The sequence below is a fragment of the Besnoitia besnoiti genome (assembly GCF_002563875.1).
Source record: "Besnoitia besnoiti strain Bb-Ger1 chromosome Unknown contig00019, whole genome shotgun sequence".
Classification (NCBI taxonomy): Eukaryota; Apicomplexa; class Conoidasida; order Eucoccidiorida; family Sarcocystidae; genus Besnoitia; species Besnoitia besnoiti.
In genome coordinates, this window is record NW_021703919.1 from 141260 (window position 1) to 163239 (window position 21980).

At 56.6% G+C, this 21980-nt stretch overlaps 3 protein-coding genes across 3 annotated transcripts; 2 read left to right on the plus strand and 1 right to left on the minus strand.

Annotated features, from left to right (window-relative positions):
* Window positions 1-44: 44 nt before the first annotated feature.
* On the minus strand, window positions 45-3065 carry BESB_033230 (serine/threonine specific protein phosphatase; the record flags this gene model as incomplete). The annotated part of the gene is made up of 4 exons (XM_029361911.1): window positions 45-293; window positions 842-1010; window positions 1428-1623; window positions 2051-3065. 4 exons carry the CDS (start codon window positions 3063-3065, stop codon window positions 45-47), a joined length of 1629 nt encoding a protein of 542 aa, XP_029215059.1.
* A 4581-nt stretch (window positions 3066-7646) lies between these two features.
* Window positions 7647-9077, plus strand: BESB_033240 (uncharacterized protein; the record flags this gene model as incomplete). Its single annotated transcript, XM_029361912.1, has 1 exon — window positions 7647-9077. The coding sequence occupies one exon, from the start codon at window positions 7647-7649 to the stop codon at window positions 9075-9077; it is 1431 nt and encodes a 476-aa protein (XP_029215060.1).
* A 5916-nt stretch (window positions 9078-14993) lies between these two features.
* On the plus strand, window positions 14994-21618 carry BESB_033250 (uncharacterized protein; the record flags this gene model as incomplete). The annotated part of the gene is made up of 4 exons (XM_029361913.1): window positions 14994-16407; window positions 16646-18109; window positions 18479-18768; window positions 19258-21618. 4 exons carry the CDS (start codon window positions 14994-14996, stop codon window positions 21616-21618), a joined length of 5529 nt encoding a protein of 1842 aa, XP_029215061.1.
* Window positions 21619-21980: the final 362 nt, after the last annotated feature.

A 21980-nucleotide genomic window follows, 5' to 3' on the forward strand; every position in this document is an offset into this window, starting at 1 on the left:
GATCCACGTTTGGTCTGCCTCTTCTCAACTTCTTCAGTCGCACTTTACGCGGCGGAACGTCGGTCCTCGCGGCCGTCCTCTCCAGTCACTCGACAGCGACCAAATTTGGCTTGGTAGTCCCCCAAGCCATACTTCATCGCCTTCTCATCCCAGTAGGCGACCGGGCGCTTCGCGGAAATCAAAAAATTCGCCTTCCGCAGATCCAAGCCGACTGCGAAACAGAGGAAGGCGCAAGCTGCTGCGATACTCCGCCCCACGCCTGCGTTGCAGTGGACGTACACCGAGTGCCCATTCTGAGCAGACACACGCACGCGCCCCACGGCACGACTCGGAATCAAACAGAAACGCAAAAAACTGCCAGTACGCCTCCTCCACACACGGCGATGACACACAAAGTCATGCAGCATTGACGCGGATGAAGAACAGAGCGGAGGCGCCAAGACGGAGAAAAAAAGGTCCTGCATACGCGAGAGAAGTGACTGATATGAAGAACAAACAGACGCGGGGGAGAGACGAGAGGAAAGAGAAAAGTGAGAAAGGTTTCGAGATCCTGGAAGGAAAACCGGCAGGTCTGAAGGAATGGAAGCGATCGTCGGCAAGGACTACAAGCGACTCTCATATTTTCCCTTGTACATCGTTCGTGTCTTTTTGTCCTCGACTGTCCGAAAAAAAAGAACACGCCTGCCCAATCCTCCCTCCTCACCCCCTCCCCCCGCCGTGAGGAAACACAGTTGTAGAAGCTGCCTCGCTCGCGCTGCCCTCTGAGGACGCATCCCGACGCAGGCCTCACAGGTGCTCCATGCGGCGTGGTGACAAGATCCGCGAAGAAAAGGATCTTTACCTGGAAGAGCCCTAGGATGAGGAACGCCGCGTTGGCGACGGCGATCTTCCGCGCCGAGTCGCACATGTCCGCGGTCGGCAGCCAGACGTATCGGAGACCCGACCCGTCGTACAGGTGACTCACGGCCTCTGCAGACCTCGAACTCGCAATTGGATCAGGGTAGTTGTTGCTGCAGCAGAAGCACCGCAGCGACAAACGCGCCACTAGCTGACGCAGAAACACGCACAGCAACGTCGGAGCAGCAGGAAAAAGAGCCAGAGCCGCAGACAGAGAGGGCAAAGAGACGCAGAGCGAGAGACAGAGCGAGACAGAAGAACGGGGTAAAGAGAGACGAGAGAAGCTGCAGAGAGAGCGGGAAAAGGAGAGAGGAGGGGAGAGGCGCAGATAGGGAGAGAAACGAGAAGAAGGAAACTGGGCGCTGGAGGAAAACGGCGAGAAAGCGAAAGGGCGACAGACTTGGAACCCCAACCGCAGATAAATGACGGCCGCGATAGGCGAAATCGAGATAGAAGAGGCTCCAAAAGGGGGGGGGGGAGGAAGCGACATGCGATGGAGGCAACCTTTTTCGTTTCGCTGGTCTGCTCACCACAAGTCTTGCTCCGTCTGCAGATTCACGACGCAAGTCACTTTCAGATCTTCCTTCAGATGCCGAATGTGCTTCAGCTGTCGGGGGCAGGACCCGACAAAAAATCGCGGGAAGATCGTCGAGTAGTGCATGCGGCACTCGCTCTTCACTGCGTTGTAAAAGCGCGTGGTCAGTTCGTACTCTCCAGTGCCTCCAGCTGGAACCAAAACACAAGAAAGGGCACAAAAAGACACAAAGTTTGACTGCGTTCCTCGCCTTGTGAATCGGCGCTCACCTGCTCGCTGCCCGCGAGCGTGTATAGGCATGCAGGTACGCGCAGCTGTGCGACCCCCGGCAGCTGTCCTTTCCGTTTCTTGCACAAGCCCATCTAAGATTTTTCTGGCAGTGTTTCCTGCGCGTCGCCCCTGTCGTCTGTTGGGGTGCTAGTCGCAGCCGCCGCTCGCAAATCACATCCCTTTGCTTCTTGCGCGCACCTTTATTTTGGTCTGCGCCGTCTGTCGCTTCTCATCGGCCGCGGAAGACACTCTCTGCCTATCTCTATCTCTCTCCTCCGTCACAGCTATCTCTACACGTGCCCCTCCCCCTCCCCCCAGATCGTCTGCTTAGGCGTTGTGCGCGCTGACCTCTGGGGTCGCGGAAGTGGGCGATCCGGCACATGTAAAGCGACTCGAGGTTTCCGCCTTCGTTGACGTCGACGACGACGTCGTAGGGGTCGAAGGAGAACTTGCGGTTGTTGCTCGGACCGCAGCCTTCCCAGACGACGGAGTCCGCAGGCTGCGGCGGCGACGGGCACCTCGAAGGCAGCGGCGGAAACAGCCACTCCCTCCAGGAGCGCGCGCCGTCTCGCCCGCCGTTTGCGTCCTCCGGGTCTTGGTCGTGGCCGCCTGCGTAAGTCGTCGGCGCGTCTTCTCCCGCAGTAGCTGGCACGTACGGGACAGCGTTTTCGCCGCTGGCTGGATACCAGAGCACAAACTTGTACTCGAAGGCCGCGTGGCGCAGCGGATGGCGCTCGAGCAGCGCCTGGACTTCCGGCGCGCGCGTCGCCACCCGGAAGGTCGCGGCATCCCACACACACTTGGTTGCCGCGCGGGCGACACTCGGCGAGGAGCAGGTGGACGAGGGCGCGACGGACGCCAACGCGCAGCCGGAGAAGAAGGAGCAGCGCAGCAGCCGCGGGTCGGCTGCCGAAAAGCCCCGCGCAGGCTGCGGGTGCGAGCCGTCGTTCAGCTGCGCGCGCTGCGACGTAGTCAGCAGCTCGACGGCGAACCCGCAGTCTCCAGGGTAGAACTCCGGCTTGGGCGGCGCAACCGCCGGCAGACAGTGGCGGTTCGGGCGACTCTGATGCCCACACGCGAGGCCGTCGCACGCGTTGCCGCACGCCGAAGCAGCGCCCGCCGACGCGTGCGCGTCGTTGGCCTCTCCCGAAGAGGGAGAGGAGGGGGCGACACACCCCGGATCCCCCAAGTCTATGTCGCGAAACCAGAGACTGGGTTCCAGACCCTGCGGATGAGGCGCGGAGTACGGGACCAGCGGGACGCAGCGATCCAGCTTCCACGCCCCCAGGAACGGCGCCGAGCCCACGACGCCGAGCTGGGCGTTGGGCGGCACAAACGCGATGACGCTGAAGCGAATGCGCATGTTGATGACAGGAAACGACGGACAAAAGGAACCCATCTCCGGGGCCACGCGCCGTGTCGCGAGCAAACAAGGAGCGCGGGAGGACTCGCGCCGAGCGACGCAACCCGCGGTCGCGAGTCACGCAGAAGGGAAGCGACGAGGCTGACAGACGCCGACGAGTCGGCGTTGACTGTCACTTACAGCGGGATGCCCAGCTCCAGAGAGAGAGCCCTGGATGACGAAGGAAAGGAGGACAGTAGCTAGAGGGCCTCAGCGAAGAGTCCGTCGCGAGTCAATGGAAATACAGCGCTGAGAGGACAAGCCGCAGCAGCACGCTTCCTCTGCCCGTCCTCTGGAAACACGTTTCTTGTGGAAGACAGTGTAAATAAGACGGGGGCGGGGGGAGGAGGGAGGGCAGGGGGCCGGTCGAACTCGGGGACGGGGAATCAGGCTTGACGTGTGCGGAAAAAGTGCCGTAAGGTGATGAGACTGTGTGCGGCGACGCCGGCGTCACGCGATAGCAAGACGCAGAGAGAGACGTTGTGCTGCAGCTGCCGCACACGCGATGCAAGCCGAATGACTTGCGCTACACGAATGCCAGCGAGCACCTCGTGTCCAGCCAGGGATGCCGTTGCTTCGGAATTGGGCAAATACGGATAGCCGTGTCGGCACCCCAGCGTGCCGGATCCCGGAAGAAACGCCGACTTTCACTGTCCGTGAAAAGGAAACGTTCTGAATCGACACAAACGTTTGGAAAAGGAGCCGCAGCACTAGTGCCGGAGCGATCTCTGGGAAGAAAGCCTGGCGATGTTGACGGATAAGCCGCCGTCTCTGCGGCTGGATGGCATCAGGGCGGTTTGCCAACGCCGCCTGAGAACCTAAGCCTTCTCCGCGAATCCTTCTCTAACTTTTTTCTTGCTCGATATCATCAGGCGCCCCTCTCCATGTCGAAACCAATGTGGGGCGCTCAAACAAAAACAGCGCAGCAGCCGTGCGCGCGGCTCAGACTTCATTCGATGAAGACCGACAAAGGTGAGACCCTGATAGATACTGTCGGTACAAGGGTGAATGCACGCAGGCACGCCCTTCGGGAACAAAAGATGATCCAAAATACACTCCAACAATGAAGTAAGGAGAAGTGATTCCAAAACCGCTGTTTCTCGACGTGACCAACAAAACACGACCCTCTTGTCAGGGATGCTGCAGCTTAGAGCGTGATCCGCGCATGCTGTGCAGCCCTCAACAAGCGCCTCATAACTATACCAAAAAAAGGCAACTTCTGCCACTAGCAGTACCGTGAGCATTGCAAAACACTAACACCACTGCAAAGCGACTTAGATAGAAAAAGTTGGGGGAGAAAGCCGGCCTCTTTTGGAAGCATGCACGCGGAGAAACACGGTCTAACTGGTGAGCGAGCGGACAGCCATGGCGCCTTCGTCCTCACTTCCCAACCCGACCGAAAGGTTGGTGTCGCGTGGCGCCAAAGTTCTCAGCTCACGAGTCCACAAACCGCATCCTTCGATGCGTGGCTGAGCTATGTAAGACAGGGAAGTTCCGCTCCGCCTATGTTATGTGGCAAAAACAGAGAAGGCACCATTAGAATGCAGACTGCCAAAAAAAACGTGACGGGCCGTATTTCCAGGCAGGGACGCAGCATGTGCATTTACCGCTAAGTCTCCACACCGAGGAAGGGGTTCTCGTGGTAAAAGAACATTTCCCAGAGTATCGCAAGGACAGAATCACACCTGTTCGTGCCCATGTAGTTTCCGCTCTGCGTGTGGCATGAGTCGTTAGCGTTACCACGCCGGCGACGCGGACAGCGCTTTGGACGCACACTTCCAGTGCCGTCTTCGTTGTAGCAGACGCTCACTGAGGCTTTTACAGCGCATCCGTTTCAATGAGATGATCGCGAAGGGATCGTCGTTACAGGGGAGCTGACTCCCGCGACGGACAACATCGCATGAACCAAGGCTGATAAATACAGCAATGTTTTCCTCATTCTCCACCACTGTCTACTTCAGTTTTGAAGAACAGAGGTTGACGCCTGAAGATCGAAAAGACCCCTAGCATTTCCTTTATGTCACACTCTTCTTCGTACCTGCAGAATCAGGAGCCGCCCCGGAGTCGCCTGGGCGCCTGCTGACGCAGGAAATGCGTCCGCCATGAACAGGAGGCGGTATCCCATGAATCCTCATACTGCCCTTCTCGACTGCTTCCCACCTGCGCTGTTTCACCAATTACTGGAAGGTACGGCGCAGGGTGTTTCGCTGTGTTATCTCGCCTTCATGTGCACTACATCCGTCCTCAGGCGACCTAAACGTCGAAACATAGCTATCTGTACGCCGCTGCGCCGGGCAACAGTACTCTGGCTGCTCTCCACCCGAAAACCGAAGGTGACGTAGGCCTCTTGCCCAACGCACGGCTACCTTGTATTGCATTCTCTCCTCCGCTGGGTGCGGCCTAGTAGTATATATCTCACATCGGAGAGACGGCCGTGGGTTGAGCGTGTGGAAGCGGCACTGGCCAGCCCTTCCAAAGGTTTTCGCATGGTTTTCTTTGAAGGAAAGTAAGGCGAGAAGCTCGAGACGAAGAAATCCTCCAGCGCCTCCCTAAGGAATTCTGCTTGTCCCGTCCCCCTCCTCTTCTCTACCAGCAACTGCGGCCGCAACTATCACCACGGACTGACTGCCGGCTAGACATGGTGGCGACACACCACGCCACCATTCCTCTACAAAGTAGCCGAGTAAATTTTATCGCAGATTGTCTAGCGCGTGCTGAGGGAGCATCAGTGCGGCGAACGTTGTATCCATGTGGGCAGCGGGGCATTCGATAGCGCAGCTTTGGGCGCGGCTAGGAACACTACTACTCCGGCAGCAGTAACGTCGAGACTATGGAAGGTGAGTCGGGGGCGCCTGCAGTGGGAAACATTCAGGGTTCGTGTAGTGTGTGGAAGTCCGCGGGCGATATACACACGTAGTCACAGCACCACAGTGACATCCCGGCAGGCAGCGACTGGTGTTCGTTGCGGCGTAATCTCATAATCGGAGTAGCACGCGGCCACGCAATTGCACGGGCTAGCTTCAAGCATCATGAGCGGCAGAATGACGCCGAATCGGCGGGGAGGACCCCCACGAAAGCCGCGCGGGCGTGCCTGTAGCTTGTGTTCGCTACGGTCTGACGTCCCTGCAGGTGAGATATGCCGAATGCAACAGTTCCAGTCGTTACAGGAATTCAAATCAGAGGGTTTGTAGCGGCTCATGTGAATTCACAAGGCGTCGCGGCACACCATTGATGGGCTCCTACAGTGACTAGCCTGGACTATGGCGCGCCGGTCGTGGAAAGAGGAGGATTCCCGCGTTTCTCTGTTTTGTTTGCGCGGAACTACATGCCTTGCAAGTCGAGCCACGTGCGTGACCGTTTATACTTATCTCTAGTGTAGGTGAATTCCCACTTCTGGTCTGCTCACGGTCTCGATTTACAGTTCACCGCTACACGCCCCATAGCCACTGCATCTCTCCCCTCCCCTTGGCCCCCCACCATGCGATACCCCCATTGCAGAAATCAATGGCTTGTGCGCGTCGCTGTTACATCTTGTCCCGCTTCGTTCGAGAAGATTGTATGTTAGCCAGACTCTTACTTGCCTGGTGGACAACACACATGTCGGATACTCAACGCGCCCGTGGCAGCGTCTGAACGGGCCTGCGAGAGGGGGGAGTGGTGTGTGTTCACACAGGTCAGCATTCGGTTTCGAAGTTCCACGCCTCCGCCCGTGTCCCCCATTTAACAGTGGAAGTACTTGTCGAAAATACGCAAATCTTTGGCAGACGGTGCGGGGGAATGGCGAGCACTGGGGTATTCATGAGCTGTAGAGCGATAGGCTGGGCAGCGTTCGAAACGGCAGTTAGTTCACTCGTCTACGGCTGTCAGCTGTGAGCGGAACAAGGCAGAGAGTATGGGGAGTCGTCACGCTCGAACATGACACCCGCCGCACAAGTCTACACCTGTCGTTGCCGTTTCGCTAGTTGTTTCTCTTTCCACGCGCATGCTGCATACTTTATGGCGAAACCACGCGAGTAGCACACTTCGGTGTTTTCAGCGGTTCAACGGAGGACCACCCGGGCCTGCGTGATGACAAACTCGAAGTTCCGGTTTTTGCGGCGTCTCCAATTTTTTTCGAGAACCGGAATACTGAACTCTGCACAGCCACTGTTCATCCACCCGCGCGTCTCTGCTGTTGGGCTGTTGGAGTTTACTGTTTTTGCTGCGTCCCCTCTGTTCAACTTCGCGGCGAGGCGGGTCGCCAAAAAGCCGGAAGGACAGCTGCGCAGCTTGTCACTTTTTTTCTTCCCGTGCATCGTGCCTGTCGATTTGCCCAAGGTCGCGGCACAGACTCCACCAAGATTTCAGGCATTTGTGAGTTTTTCACTGATTTGTTGCCTGGAGGGTTTTCGTTTTTGCCAGGCGCGCTGGCGGGTGGACAGACTGGCTGCACCGCGCGTCCACTTTTTCTTCAACGTCGAGTCAGACTTCCTCGGCTTAAGTTTTTCAGTTATCCTGAGGCTCCAGCCTTCACACATTCGAACAGAAGACTCCATTTGCACAATGGAGGCAGTGGGGCGGGTAAAATCGCCACCCGATGAGCGACCTCACTACGCCGTTCATGAACGGAGGGCGTCACTATCTTGCTCCGACGTATCCTGCTTGAAGAACAGGGCCTCGCACGCCTTTTCGGCACTGACTCGAAAGAGAATGAAGAATACAGTCGACGGGCGACTGTGGTCGCCTGCTGTTCCTGAGGCAGAGGAGGACGCGGATCTCTTTCCTCCCGGAGGCGACCTTGAGCCATCGTGCTTCAGTTCAGTCTTCGAGCGAGAGGTGAAGCCTGTGTCCGCCTCTCAGAAGGGGCAACCAGACTGGATCTCGGCGACTCGTGATGAGGAAGCGGAGAGACAAGGTCTTCCTGAAAAGCGCGGTCAGTTGGGTTTGGAACGGATAGAAACCGCGTGGTCGCGAAATCTTTTCCGCTTTCCAGGACTCTCTTCCGGCGGCCAAGCTGAAGAGGGGAAACCCGAGGAGAGCGACAGCGGCGCTCCAGCGCGGTTTGTCGGCGTGCCGAATCTGCTCATGTTCTTGATGAGCGTTGGCTCACCACTCGGGGCTCAGCAGGCCGGAAGTCCCCGCCTCTCTTCTTTTTTCCCGCCGAGTTTTCTCCCCGAGAAGACCTGGCCGTTGTTTACACGAAGCGCGGACGAGCAGGCTGCGGAGCACGAGGAAGGGCGACCCGTTCATCCGTCTTCCGGTCTTGCTCCCGAGAAGGTTTCTGACTCGAGAAGTGCGATGGATGCAGCGCCAGAGCCCGTCGTGGCCTCTGAGGAGGAGTCATGCCCCGCACATGGAGGGAGAGAGGAAGTGGGGGGGAGAGAGGAGAGCGTGACCGATGTTCTGCGTTCCACGTCTGTGTCGCAAGTCGTAGCCGAGTGGGCTGCGTCTCTCGGCGCGGCGGAAGAAGTAGTCATTCAAACCGTCCCTTTCGTCACCGAGGAGGCGGCGAGACTCCTATGGAAGTCCGCGTGCTCGCTTATACTCAACCCTGTCGTCGCCTTCTACTGCCAGTGCTACACTCTCGCCAGTCTTGGAGCCTTGGTTTTCACGACGTCGATTGTCCACTGGTGGCGCCCGCAGCTTGGCATCCGCCGCACCGTCGATGTAACGGCAGTCGTGTTCGTGGCGGCGATTCACTGGATGTCTGCCTTCCTTTTGACGGACTTTTCGTTTCAGGTCGTGTATTTCCTCATCTCCTCAACGGGAATTACGTGCTACTTTGGGGGGTGTGCGCTGACAAGCCGAGGCCGCTCAATGCCAGGCGCCTGGTGCCACGTCGGGCTGCATGTGATTTGCACGATTGGGAATCTGTGCCTGTACCTGTATCTCGCCCTTCAGGCGGAGGGTGATGCCAAAATTACGGGGGAGATTTCGCAGGCTGCTGCGGAATCTTTTGGCGGGGAGTGCTTCACCGCGGCGGTCGCTCCGTAGAAGAGACGAGGTCGCAAGCCGAAACTTTCCACGCGCCTCGGTTCAGCAGAAGAGACAGATCGCGTGTGGGAGGATGCCTCTCCCACGTGACGGCCAAATCTATAGGGAAGAGAGTCTGAGCGAGAAGTTTTCTCGCTCGGTGTTGCTTCTTGTGAACCAGATTGGATGCAATACGTCTGACTCTGAGAATCCATGACAAGCCGCCCAGCGCAGCAAGATGTGCAGGAAGCACAGACTCCGGCGTTCTGCCGCGCCGCGTCGCAACGGGCTGGGAAGGGGACTGCAAGGATGCCAGTTTCGTAGGTGTGAATCGTTAGATACAGTGGGTACATACGACGAACGACGTGCACGAACGCATGTTCGTATCTGGTGGTTTCAAACAGGGATTCGATTCTTTTTCTATCGCACTCCTCGATCACGGAGACGCTGTCTTCGTGTAAGTGCACGTTTGTCTTACGGAGAAATTCGTTCGGCGGATTAGCAGACGCCTTCTTCTCGCTCTCAGGCCCGTGGCTCCTGCGATTGAAGTCAGGAACCTGTATAGAACTATAATGGAGCGCTTGGGAGGGATGCAAGACGCAATCGGCCTTCGCTCTTCCCGACAGGCGCGAGGTAAGAAGGCGTAGCAGGGTGACGGTGTCGGCACCGTTTGTCTGAGCGACCTTTTGCAGGAAATGATTTTTTATTTGGCGTGACACTAAGTGGGGTGCTCCCGCTTTCACTGAATTCAAGAGTCAGGATTGCGGCTGTTGGCCTAAAACAGCGGTTTGCACTGAGTGTGCGACTGTTGTACCCTCTCGCTCTCGTTCTGAGTACAGTGTGAGGCTGCCCTCTCAGATCGTAACCGGAAGAATTGCTCTTCAACCCATGCAGATGGATCAAGTGCAGGTGCGCACTGGTCTTCCACATTTGCGGCGCACTCGTGTCAGTCCTAAATGATGTACATTATCGTGCATTTTGAGCGCTCACTGTGGCTCTTTATGGCCTAGTGGCGAACAGAAAGTGGACGGACGGCAGTTCGTGGGAAATGACACACAGCCAGCCGTCAAAGAACCTGTCCCTCGGAAGAGACGAAAGACTATCCACAAGCTATTCATATCTGTGTTGTTTTGACGGCTTCGTCTGTCTTGGGGAAGCGAGGATTCGCAGCCATGCAAGGGTGTGCGCGTGTCTGGCGGCCAGCCGGCTTCGGAGTCAGGACGAGGGACCTCTCTTCTCTCTGTTGCGTGTGTATACGTCAACTTTGCTGCTATCTTCCCTTAAGATTGTACTGAATTTGAACATGCGGATTTTGTTCAGCTTCACTAGGTGTCTCAACTCGGTGGAAGCAAATTGGCAAAGTACAAGTGGGCTGAACGTGTAAATTTTGGGAGTTTTTGGAGCCTGTTTGGATTCTACATACGCGTATTTCTACAGGTTCAAGACGTCTCCCATTTCATTTGCGAGCCAACCCGTGGTCTTGACAGCACACGCGTGTGCACATAGATTGGCGATTTTTGTGCACGGCCTCTGTGGATACAGGCGGCATCGGACGCGTTGAGTATACGGCAGTGGAAACGTAGCACAGCTGTGACGGGGCGCATTGCTGCACCAAACTTCTGTGATTGGTAACATATCGCGGCAGCTCAAATTTCTGTGCTTGCCTCTGGACGGTGTGTGCTGTCACATCGCTTGCGACACGCCTGCCAAACGCTCTTTTTTTTGAGCGTCCTTTGCGCGCATTCCACAAGCCTCCCTGAGGTTAGCCATGGTGAATAGCTGTCCTTCGCAGTATTCCATTCTCGTGTGTGTGTGTGACGTATCTGTGTTCTCCGTCCGTGATTCGGCGACAGAGAAACATGCGTTCGTCTGCATTCTATTCTGTACGTAGCGATGCGTTTTCATATTGGGCCTGATGTGAATGCTTTCGGCATGCTACGGCTACTCCTGGAAGCTATGCCGTCGCCGGTCGCGGTGTTGGAACCGGTCGACATTTGTGAAGATATCGCAAAACTAGTCGTATACTAAACTGTCGTGGCACTTTGCTTTGAACTGTGAACTACCGCGCAGTGCCTTCGAGGATCGCACCTGGAAAGAAGCGCATCCCCTACAGCCGTTAGACAGCGATAACGTTGGGGGGGGGAATCACCCGTTCCTCGCAGCAGGAGACGCGTGCTGCAACATAGATGCAGGTGGGGGGACAAGTGGATGCCAGAGCAATGCTCTAATGCCCGCCAGACGGCGCTAAATGCTCTTTTTCCCAACTAACACATGTATATAGCACAACCGTCACCCAGTAAGAAGACCTGTAGCTTGTCAGAGAGGGAGGGGCCGACACCCAACCATCTGTGGGCATTTGGCGTGTAGCCGGCAGACGTCTCGTCAAGCCATGCCGCCAAATTTTCAAGGCGCAAACGAATTTCGAACCACAGAAAATAACGCAGGTGTGAATGAGGACAGGTGACCTGATGCGTACGAATCTCTCGCTGCGTGCGGCCTAAATGGGTGAGTGCAAATGCGCATACGTGCAGAGAGACAGTTCTAGACCAGTATCTTGCGTATTGTGATGCACTCGTGATAATTGCTTCATAGTCGGGCAGAGAGGGGGGACTAACCTGAAAGAAAGACGGGTCAGCTAGTAAAACTTTGAGAAATACATACTGGTTTTTGAGCACACACAGTTTCGTACGTTTCGTCATGGACAACAATCGGAGGCCAGCTATCTGCGTGCAGCCTTGCCATACACAAGTGTGAAGGTGAAACACTTGCAAAGGAGAATCTATTTACCGCACACAAATGTCCCGACTGTCTGTGTTCGCTGCGCATTGACTGAAGTGTGAGAAGTCTTGCTTGACTTTCAAGATGTTTTCTCAGATTCTTTGGACGAGACGCGGGCGCAGGTCGAGGACGGAGATGAACACCCGCCGCGTAGTTGAATATGCTCCAGCGAACCGCTCTGAAAAGGCTTCCGGAGGAAGTCTGATTGCGCCATACCCTGTGGAACAGAGTGACATAGCAGTCATTGCGAGTACTCAAATCTTGAATTCATCGTCCCCCCCTCCCCGGTCCCCGTGCTGCATGAATTTGTGTCGTGCCATCTTGAACGCAGAGACGCAGTCCGTCGTTCCGACACCAGAACTACACACATCTACGCTAGACCTGCACCCATCTGACCATCGTCTCAGTCTGTTGGTTCCACCTGCGCGGAGTGGAAACTGGAAAGTGCGGATATAGTTCTTTCACTTAAAAAGAAATGCGCGAGTTGTGCTGCAGTGTTGACGCAGGGCGTTGTGGCGTACGTGGACATCGGCAATTTGCCTCTCTAAAGTTGCGCACGTGAAAGAGTTGTGCAGGCAGCTCTGGCTGACAGCGGGTGTGATCCTCTGAGGCAACGAGCCAGAAGGGAGGTTGTATCCGCGCTTCACGTCCTGGAACGCGGAGAGGAATGCAGCGCCGCTCATCTGCTGGTGACGCGACTGCGTAACGTCCACTATGAAGAACTCCAGGCATCCACACAAGGACACCAGCATTTTGGACCGTAATCTGAAGTAACCCCAAAGTGGCACGCTCCTGGATCTGAGTTGCGAGCGCCACTTCCGTGTAGAGCCCCGCCTTCGCAGGGGAGCGGAGGGGGGGGGGTGGCGCAGTTGTCGGATCGTACACTATAGATCAGCCGAAGCACCCGTGGAAGACCTCACTTATACAAGACATGCGCCTCAAGTGTACTCACAGCTGCATAAGAGAGGGCTAGTGCAGTATCGAGCCTTCTGCTATGGACCGTCATCGGATGTTATCACGGCTCGATCACTGCAGTGCCGGTACCCGAGAGCAGCGAGGCGTTACATTCGCCCACTTGTGTGAGTGTTAAAAGGGAGCCTGTTGCGACTTTCTCGACCAGGCTCCTACCTTGGCATCACGGATCAGCGCCGCGGACGTTGGCTTAGGGTATTAGACTGAGTGCTTTCTTAGGATGCCGCCAACTGTGCACTTACATACTTTCGAGTTGCGTGCTTCACAGAATCGTCGTATGCATACCGGAGGGAGCCTCTTCTGTCCCAGTTTCTTCGTTTCTTAACGGGGGATCCTGATGGGAATGCCGTCGTGTTTGAATTGACTCCAACGACACGAGGCTGGCTGGTACCCACTCGTTTGGATTCATCGTCACTCGTTGGAGTCGCTCACTTTCTACGCCACATTCGTAATATTGAAACATAGTTGTGTCTATGGTTCAGATTCGCAAGTTCATCACAAATTATTTTTGATGTAGACAACAGACACTTGGGTCCCCTCCTGTGCTTCGCCGGCTGGAAATAGAAGATCTTGGTTTCCAGTGGTTTCCCATACCAGTCACCTTGCTGTTGTGCACTTGTGAATTTCGGTGCTTCCTCCCTCGCATCCTACTTTTCGCGCCCTATGTTCGTTCGTCGATACGACGGGATGTAGGGGAGATCTTTGGCGTGGACCTTCAGGTCAGCCTACGCAGAGGTGAGACTGTCTAGAAATGCCGATATCTCCACGCGCGTCCTTTCCTCAAACCAAGCCGGTGCGTGATAGCTCGAAAATGCAGGCGGCCCGAAGCAAGTTGTCAAGTCTTGCTATTGCTCCGTTCGAACCTTTTCTGCGGAAACATGTGTAGAGGGCAGGCGCCTCCTGTCTGGTTGCTTCCGATGGAGGACTACGGGCGACACCAAGTGGAGGTACTCAGCGGGTCCGGGTAAATACTTTGTCTCAAGAGATCGCAGCTGCCTCAAATCCATGCATCTGCAGGTGGAAGTGGCGCGCGCTCTCGAGGAAGATGCTGTCGACCCGTGTGTGGATTTCCGAAACTCCAGAGTGGGAGGGCGCAGCAAGGCGCGGGTACGCACAGCGCGCATCGAACCCAGTGCACCAGGTTTTTTCGAACGGAGCACATCATGTACACACAGCTTAGCTGCAGCATCGAGGATGTCAGTTTTCTTGATTTTGTTCACATGATGGATAAATCCAAGTGACGACGCGCCTTTTCTCTGCATGTGAACGCTCGCGGAAAAAAATCGCATCTGTTTTTCTCTCGCTGAGGCTGTGGGGCTTGACAATATCAAGCAGGCGGAGCTGTCCACTCAGTCTCAGTTGGGAGCTTTGTGCAGTTTGGAAAGTCACATGCTCAAAAATCCGGGCCGATCTTTTGCCAAGCCTCGCTAGCAAGCCGAACACAAAATACGGCTCTCGCTTTGAGACAGAGTTGTTCCCTCCTTCGCCCGCGGAGCGTCCGACAAGATACGGATTTCGGGCGACATCGCCAGTGAGCGTAAACGTTCTAGGCACCAGCGGATCTGCAGTCCTCGTGAATGCAACTAGTCACATGCGCATTGTACTATCCTGCCCATCAGTAAGCCGGGCGGCGTCTTTCATTGGATGAAGAGTAGTGTGGTTATTGCTGGTTAGAGTATCAAGACTAAGATATGGTCTAGTCATGCTTGGTTTGCACGCCGTGGTATACACAAGGGCCGCTTCAAATTGAAAAAGAGGTCCATATTTCAGCAACGCTGTCTCTTATCGCTGGCGTCAAAAGTGCACGCAGCTGACGCAGGTTCAGGATCCGAGCTTGTTGTAGATCTGTTCTAATCGTTTCTGAGAAGCGCAGAATATTCGGTTCGCGCACTGGTTCCATTGGCTCGGCAATGCCCCAGCAAGGCAAGCACCAAACGTGGAGCGACGCATTCATTTTGTTCATGTCTCAAAGCGTAAATCAGCAGGCAGCGTCAAGCAACTTCCTCCCGCTTTTTCGTCACCCTTGGTCGACAAGACACTGCTGGCAATAGGTAGTCGCTCGTTTGCACAGCAAGACCCGCCAGTGGGGGGTCTGAAAACGGCCGTACCGTCAATTGGCCCAGCCGTTGGAGTCCCGATAGCATGGCTGTAGCAACGTAGGAGGCGACGGGAAGCGGTAGAGGCAATATGGAGCCTCTGATCGCGAGGCCGGGTAGCCCTGCCGGCTGTGAGAATGGGCGCATTCGGGCAAGCGGGCACGAGGAGGAAGGACGAAGGGTGAGCATTAAACTCGTCCCCGATATTGTCGGGGTTGTAGAACCCGCCGAGCAGCAGTGGCGATGCAGCTGCAAGCTGATTTTTAGAAAGGCCTACCATGCAGTTGATCGCTGCTTTGGCTGCGATACCGCGCGAGATTACTCTCGCAGATCATGGGGCATATTCCATCTAAATTCCCGAATTAGACGGCTCTGCACGACTCTCTCGGAGAGTGTGACCATAAAGTATTTCCTCATCGGCTATGTGTGTGTGAACGAAATCCTGCATCTTGATGCTGAGGCGGCTCACCTACCGCTGCAGATATCAGATCCCCTAGAACTCATATTAGTCGCTTTACTTCTCCTCGAGTTCGTCTATGATACCATCGCTCTCGGCCTGTGGAAGGGGCAGCGATGCTACTTTCGTCAACCCCGTTGTCTGTTCAACTTCTCCGTTTTGGTCGTAGCCATCAGCGACCTCATCGTGACGTATCTTGCTCGCTGCAATCCGCCACCGGATTTGCCTCAAGTCTCCTGGTATACATCTGAAGTCGCTCTGTTTTTCTCACTGGCCCGCAACTTGCGTGTCTTACGGCTCTTCGAAACCGAGACGTGCAAGCTCGTGTTTAGTATCTTTCGAAAATGCCTGGCGAATCTGCTAGCCTTGGCCGGTCTCGTGTGCATCTTGGTCTTCTGCTATCTCATTGTCTACAGCCACACCTACGGCTACACTCAGTTCAACGTTTGTTACACGAAGATGACTCGCGATACACCGACGTTACAGCCACCTCTGAGTGGGTCTGGAGCCGAAGACACCTCGTTGGTATGCAAGGCGGACAGCGGATTCTGGGAATATGATGCCAGTCAAGAGCGCCTCTGTCGACCGGATTTGCCCTGCCGCGAAGGCACAGAATGCCGAAATATCTTTCTCTTGCCGAGGGACTCGAAGCTGTGCACGTCTCCAGAGCTCTACGAGCTTGAGCTGAAGGGATGGCGTGCGATGTATGACACACCCCTCGGCGATTGGGGATTGACTGGCTTCCATGACACATTCTCAGCCCTCGTAAGCTTTCTTCAATGCGTAAATCTCGAAGGATGGACGGAGGTCATGTACCGTCTCGCGGATGGGGACAGCACATACCGAGGCGTGCTTATCTACCTTCTCCATCATTCGGTAGTCATCCTCGGAAATTTGTTTTTGATGAACGTCGTGGTCGCCATCATGTGGGAGAGTACCGTGCTGGAAACCAGCAGATCGCGAGCGACTGACGCGAAAAAAGAGGACCTCCAGATGTTTGAGATCTTGGGAGTGGAATGGATCATGGATCCGCTTCCTCCTGCAAAAGGTAGAAGACAACGAAGTCCTCCGCGATGAAGCAAAAACGATCGACTTCCTCCTGGGGCACCGGGTTCACTCGAGGCAACAAAACGCGGACGCCATCGAAACTGCAGATCAACAAATCAGACTGCCTCAAACCGGATGCGCGCCCTTCCGGCAGTACTGGACCAGGCTTTGCCGAGCTATATACAGCGTTGTCGCCCGCAAGCCATACGTGACGGCGATGTTTCTGGTGTCTGCGACAGACGCCGTCCTGATTATTCTGTTGAACTCAGGGGACCGCGCAGACACTTACGGCTTTGTCAACTGCATATTTTTCGTGTGCTACTGTGTGGACGTTGTACTGCAGTTGATCGCTTGCGGCTGCCGAGAATTTCTCCGCGACGGGTTTAAGGTCTTTGACCTTGGCCAGGCCATCGTTGGTGGAGTCGAGGTGGTCTTCAGTCTCGCGATCTGCGGGAGCTTTTCCAGCTGCTCAGACGCCGCCATTCGCGGCAGGAGCCCAGGCGTGAAGGCGACAGCCCTCGTTTTGAGTGTGCTTCACAGTCTCCGCCTCTTTAAACTGGTACGAAACTTCCCCGCGCTGAGGCTGCTCGTGGAAGTCACGGCCGATTTGGTCAGAAACATATTCTTCTTCTACGCTCTGCTGATCTTCCAAGTCTACGTCTTCGCCACATTCGGCTTTGCCCTCTTCTTCGACCCCAACTACGGCAGCTACGGCTGGCCGCTCACTGTAACGAAGTACTGCAACTTCGAATCGATATGGCAAGCGCTGCTCCTTGTCTTTGGTTTGCTGACTGGAGAAAGCTGGCATGTGACGATGCAGGAGTTGTATAGCGTGTATATGGGTCGCTTTCCAGGCGCGCCAGGCAGTGCAGTCTCCTCTAACGTCGCGCTCGCGAGCCGCGGCAACGTCTACATCATCTCAGTCTACATCTTCTTCGCCGTCGTGACGCTGTGCTGTTTCTTCTACAACGTATTTGAGGCCGTCCTCATCGGCCAGTACGTGACCGCGCGCAAAGTGGTGTTCAATTCACACATTTTCCGGTTCATCAAACTCTGCCGAGAACTCGGCGTCGAGATGCCGACGCGCGCAGCGATAGACACAAGCAACTTGCAGAGAATGTATTCTCTCGCCTCGCCCAAAATAGTCGGCCGAAGAAAAGCCTGGCGCGCGCTGAGTGAGTTCCTCCGCCCCCGATCGCTGCCCAACCAAGAGGCGCCCACTTTTTCAAACACCAGCTCGGGCGCCGCGTGGATGCTCCAGAGACTCACGCAGTCCATCTCCAGGGCCTCGACGCTGCGGCGCCGCAGCCAGAGGGCCTCCGCCAACGGAAGCAGGCCGCCGGAAAGGAGGCCAGGCGGCCTGAGGTTTCGCAGAGACAAGCAACGCGCTGTCGCAGCTCACGCGGTTTCTTTCTGGCGCAGGGGCAGACGGCGTGAATCCAAGCGAGGGCCTGCAACAGAGAGCGAGAGGCCGTCGCCTGGCCAGACACGGCCGAGCGACGCAACGGGTGGTGTTCTGAGTGGAGACTGCTGTCAGGCTCAGCCTACCGCCCTCCGTTATCCTGCTGGAGGCCTCTGCGGCAGACAGAGGAACCATGGCGCCGACGACGTCGAAGGACTGTGGGCGGTCAATCCCGGCTCCGATACCCACCTCGCAAGCACCCGCCCCGACGACGCGGCTCTCTCAGTCCACTCTGCCACCGGTAAGCTCGAGAGTGTCCCTCGTTGGCATGGTCCCCTCACATGGCGTGAAGCTGTTCGAAGAGGAAGAGGCGCAGGCTCCTGCCAGAACGTACGATACGACGGGGACATGAAATGCAGCTGCTCAAGTGGTCATCGAGAGCAACTGAGGCCTCGCGCGGGGCTTGCGCTGCGGAAGGTAGGCTGGGGCATGAGTCGCGTGTCGCCGCCAGCGTACGCAGCAAGTCTGCGCGCCCCGCCGGGAGTCACAGCGTAACTAACTCGCAACGGTTGCGGCGAAGATTTTGCAAACAGCACTGCCCGCGCCGCGTCAGCGCGAAGCTGCGAGCACACTTTCTCCTCCCCCCTTTTTTGCGCGCTTTCTTCCACAGATGCCGCTGGGGACGGCGCCGTGGACGGGCCTGAAGGGCCCCTGTCCCTCGGCGAGTCCGTCTGCTACCTCTTCACGCTTACGCTGATATGTTGCTACGACGCGGTCGCTCGGCTGGTATCCTCGCCTTTCAAGTGGCTGAACGAGCGAATCGTGTCCTACGACATCGACCGCCCTGACGCGATCGTGGACTTCATCCGCTTCATCCTCATGGAGGAAGGCCTCGAGGATGCGTCAACGGCGAGTGCCTTGCCGGCTCCCGGCGTGCGCCGAAAGCGCGAACAAAGCTCGGTGGGGGGGGGGATCTCGGCAGCCAGTCGACTCCCACCGCGAGCCTCGCCTTTTTGCGGGGCGGGCCTGTGGCTACGCTTCTCAGGCGCCTGACGAGCGCAACAGCGTACGGCTGGGCGCTGGCCGCGCTTGAAGTCGTTTCGCTGCTTTGTCTGGTTGTCGAGTGCATGCTGACCGACAACGAACAGGCGCGGAACGTCTTTGGAGTGCTGGAGTGGATTTTTTGCCTTTCTCTTTCTTGCTGAGTCCCTCCTCAGGGTTGGCGCGTACGGCTGGTGTCGAGGCGGATGCCTCGCACTGGGCTCCGGCGCATCGCGCGCCGGGTTTCTGGTCTCCCTCGTGTCGTGTGTGCTCCTGCTGATCAACCAGACGCTCTTTGCTGCCGATTGGCGTAGTTACGCCTGCCGCTTCGTCTGGCAGCTTCCCCTCTTTCGCCTCGTCAAAGTTTTGCGTTCGTTTCGCTCGTTTCACTTGTTTTCGCTTGTCCAGATGGAGGGCGTCCGCATCGTGGTCCGCTCGCTTCTGGCTTGCACACGAAGTCTCGTGCTTCTCTCGGCCTTCTTGAGCCTGGTCTTTGTCATGTTTGCGCTCATTTTCTCTCGGATCATGCGCGTCGGCTACGTGCCGCCGGACAACCCCAACGAGGTCCTGTATACGTTCCAGACTTTCTTTGAAGCCTCGATAGGCGTCTTCGTCCTCGCCACCAACGAGGGCTGGCCGCTGCTGCTCTCCAGGCTCCTCGACCGCAATCCCACCCAGCAAGTCGCTCTGTCGGTTCTCGTCTTCCTCTTCATCTCGGCAGTCTCGATCTTCGGGGTCAAGATGTGCGTGGGCATCATCGTTGACGCGTCCCGGAGGAAGAAGGCTCGCATGGAGATGGAAGGAAGTCTGCTCAGCGCGACGGTACACAAGTGGATTGAAATTCAGGAGCTCCTCTTCAACTCGGCGCTCCAGCACGGCGACACCATGCCAGACTTCACCGGGGTCGACAGCAAACGGCTCGCGATGGCAAGGAAGAAAGCTGCTGCACTGATAACAAGCGGATGCTTCAGAATGGCCGTTGCCGTCCATACGTGCCTGTGCTGTCTCCTTCTTTTCTTCTACGGCCCGTGGTACGACATGACACTCGGGCCCCATCGGCAGGGCCGACGACTTGAGCTCCACATCGCCATTGTGTGTCTTTCTGCTTTCTTTTTCATCGAAATCGGTACGAGAATCTTTGCTCGCGGCCGCCTGTTTTTTCGCGAGGCGTTGGACATCCTCGACGTTGTTCTTTGCTGCCTGCTCGCTGGGACCTTTGGCGCTGGCGTCGTTTTGTGGATGGGGTGGGTCTGGCGCGTGGACGCACTGACCTCCTGGCTCCTAAGTTTACGCCTCTTCCGGATCGCGCGCTTCCTATACCGCCAGATGCCCTTTTTCCAGACGTTGTTTACAACGATCTCGCGAGTTATGAAGAGCTTCCTCAGCGTGCTTACGCTTCTGGGCCTCTCGATTTTCTTCTTCGCCATCTGGGGGGTCGTCCTCTTCAGCGGCGCCCCAGTAGAAACGTACTTCAATCGCCACGCAAACTTCAAAATGCTGCCGAGGGCCGTGATGGCGCTGATAGGCAGCTGCACTGGCGAGGACTGGCACATGATTCTTCAGCAGCTGCGGATGCACTACACCGCGACAGACCAGAAACTGCTCCGCGTGACAGTTGTGGTCTTCTTCATTTCCTTCATCGTCCTCGTTTTTTTCATCCTCATGGATCTCTTCACCACCGCTGTCCTCGACGAATACATGGACACAGTGAAGGACGAGAACTTGTGGAATATTTCGTGTCAGAAACGCGTCTTGATTGAACGCTGGAACCCCAAGGACGAGCTCAGCACGAACTACAAAAGCCTCACTGACATGATCGCCCTCCTGAGGACGATCGACCAGCCAATGGGCATAAAGCACCGTTTTCACCCCGATGAGAAACGGCAGAAAGTGCTCAAGTACATCGCCAAATACGGCCTTCCAGTCTACGCTGGGGCGCGAGTCCATCTTCGGGACGTGGTTCTCAACTGCGCCAAGCGAGCGTGCGAATTCCACGCCATGAGTCACGGCGTCATGGACATGCAGGACGGCCAGGTCGAGCTGAATCCGCGCCTCATCAGCAGTTGGATGGGGAAGTTTCCCGAGCTTGCCCACGTGGAGACCAGGTACGACCTTCGCCACCACTTGGCCGCGGAGACGCTCCAGAGCTGGTTCCGAAGACAGCGCATGCGACTCCACGGAAAGCTCGCGAACCCAGAGTGGTGCGCCGCTCGGTTTGTGTCTTTCGTGATGGAGAGTCGAACGGCCCACCTCCGCCGGCCGAGCGGCCGCGCAGGGCACCGCGCAAGCCAGAGCGATCGTAGATACAGTGGGGTCGCGAGGCGGCGCAGTTGGCGGCGGTCTCGAGTGGACTCTGCAGCTGGAAGCTCGCAGCTCTCTGCGACAGCGTCTGGCAGCAGCTCGGAAGCCCTGCCGCAGCCAGAGAGACTTCATCTTAGGGGGGCAGGCGGGTCAGACCAGGTCAGAATGAGCTTGCCAGAGTCCATTTCGACGCGTGGAAGCGTTCCCGGGTCGAGCTCCAACAGCCGCCGGGGAAGCATCATGACAGGCACCGACGTTGACCTCGCGCCCCGCGTCCTCTTCGAGTCCTGCATGCTGGTACCTGAGGGCACGACCACAAAGAAAACCAGCTCGAGAGAACGTCTCAGCGCACGCTCTGCCAGTCGACGCGATAGTCTGCCGCAAGTTGCGTCAGTGGAGAGCTCCCCGAGTGACCGCCACCTCACAACATGCATCACTACCCACCTTTCACAGTCAGAAGATCCCTGACGCACAACACGCCTAGGCAAGAATCGAGAAATGGTCGCTGACTGGTGCCTCAGACAGGGACAGGTGGATCTCGCCACACACTTGAGAAACATGGGCTACCAACTCTGAGCAGGTGCCACGGCCCCAAAAGCAGCTATCAGAGTCTACGAACACGCCAGGGTGGGCACACCGCCGCGTGTCCACCCTGGCCCCGCGACAATGGCGACCCGAACGCCAGATCAAAATTACGTGGAAATTGAGGCTCTTGCGCTATCACGCCACACGCATTCCACCCTTCTTCGACTTCTGAGCAGGCTAACGCCCCCTTCATTTTGCTTCCCGACTGTCACTCGTACCCGAACAGAGGGTTTTACAGAGAGCTT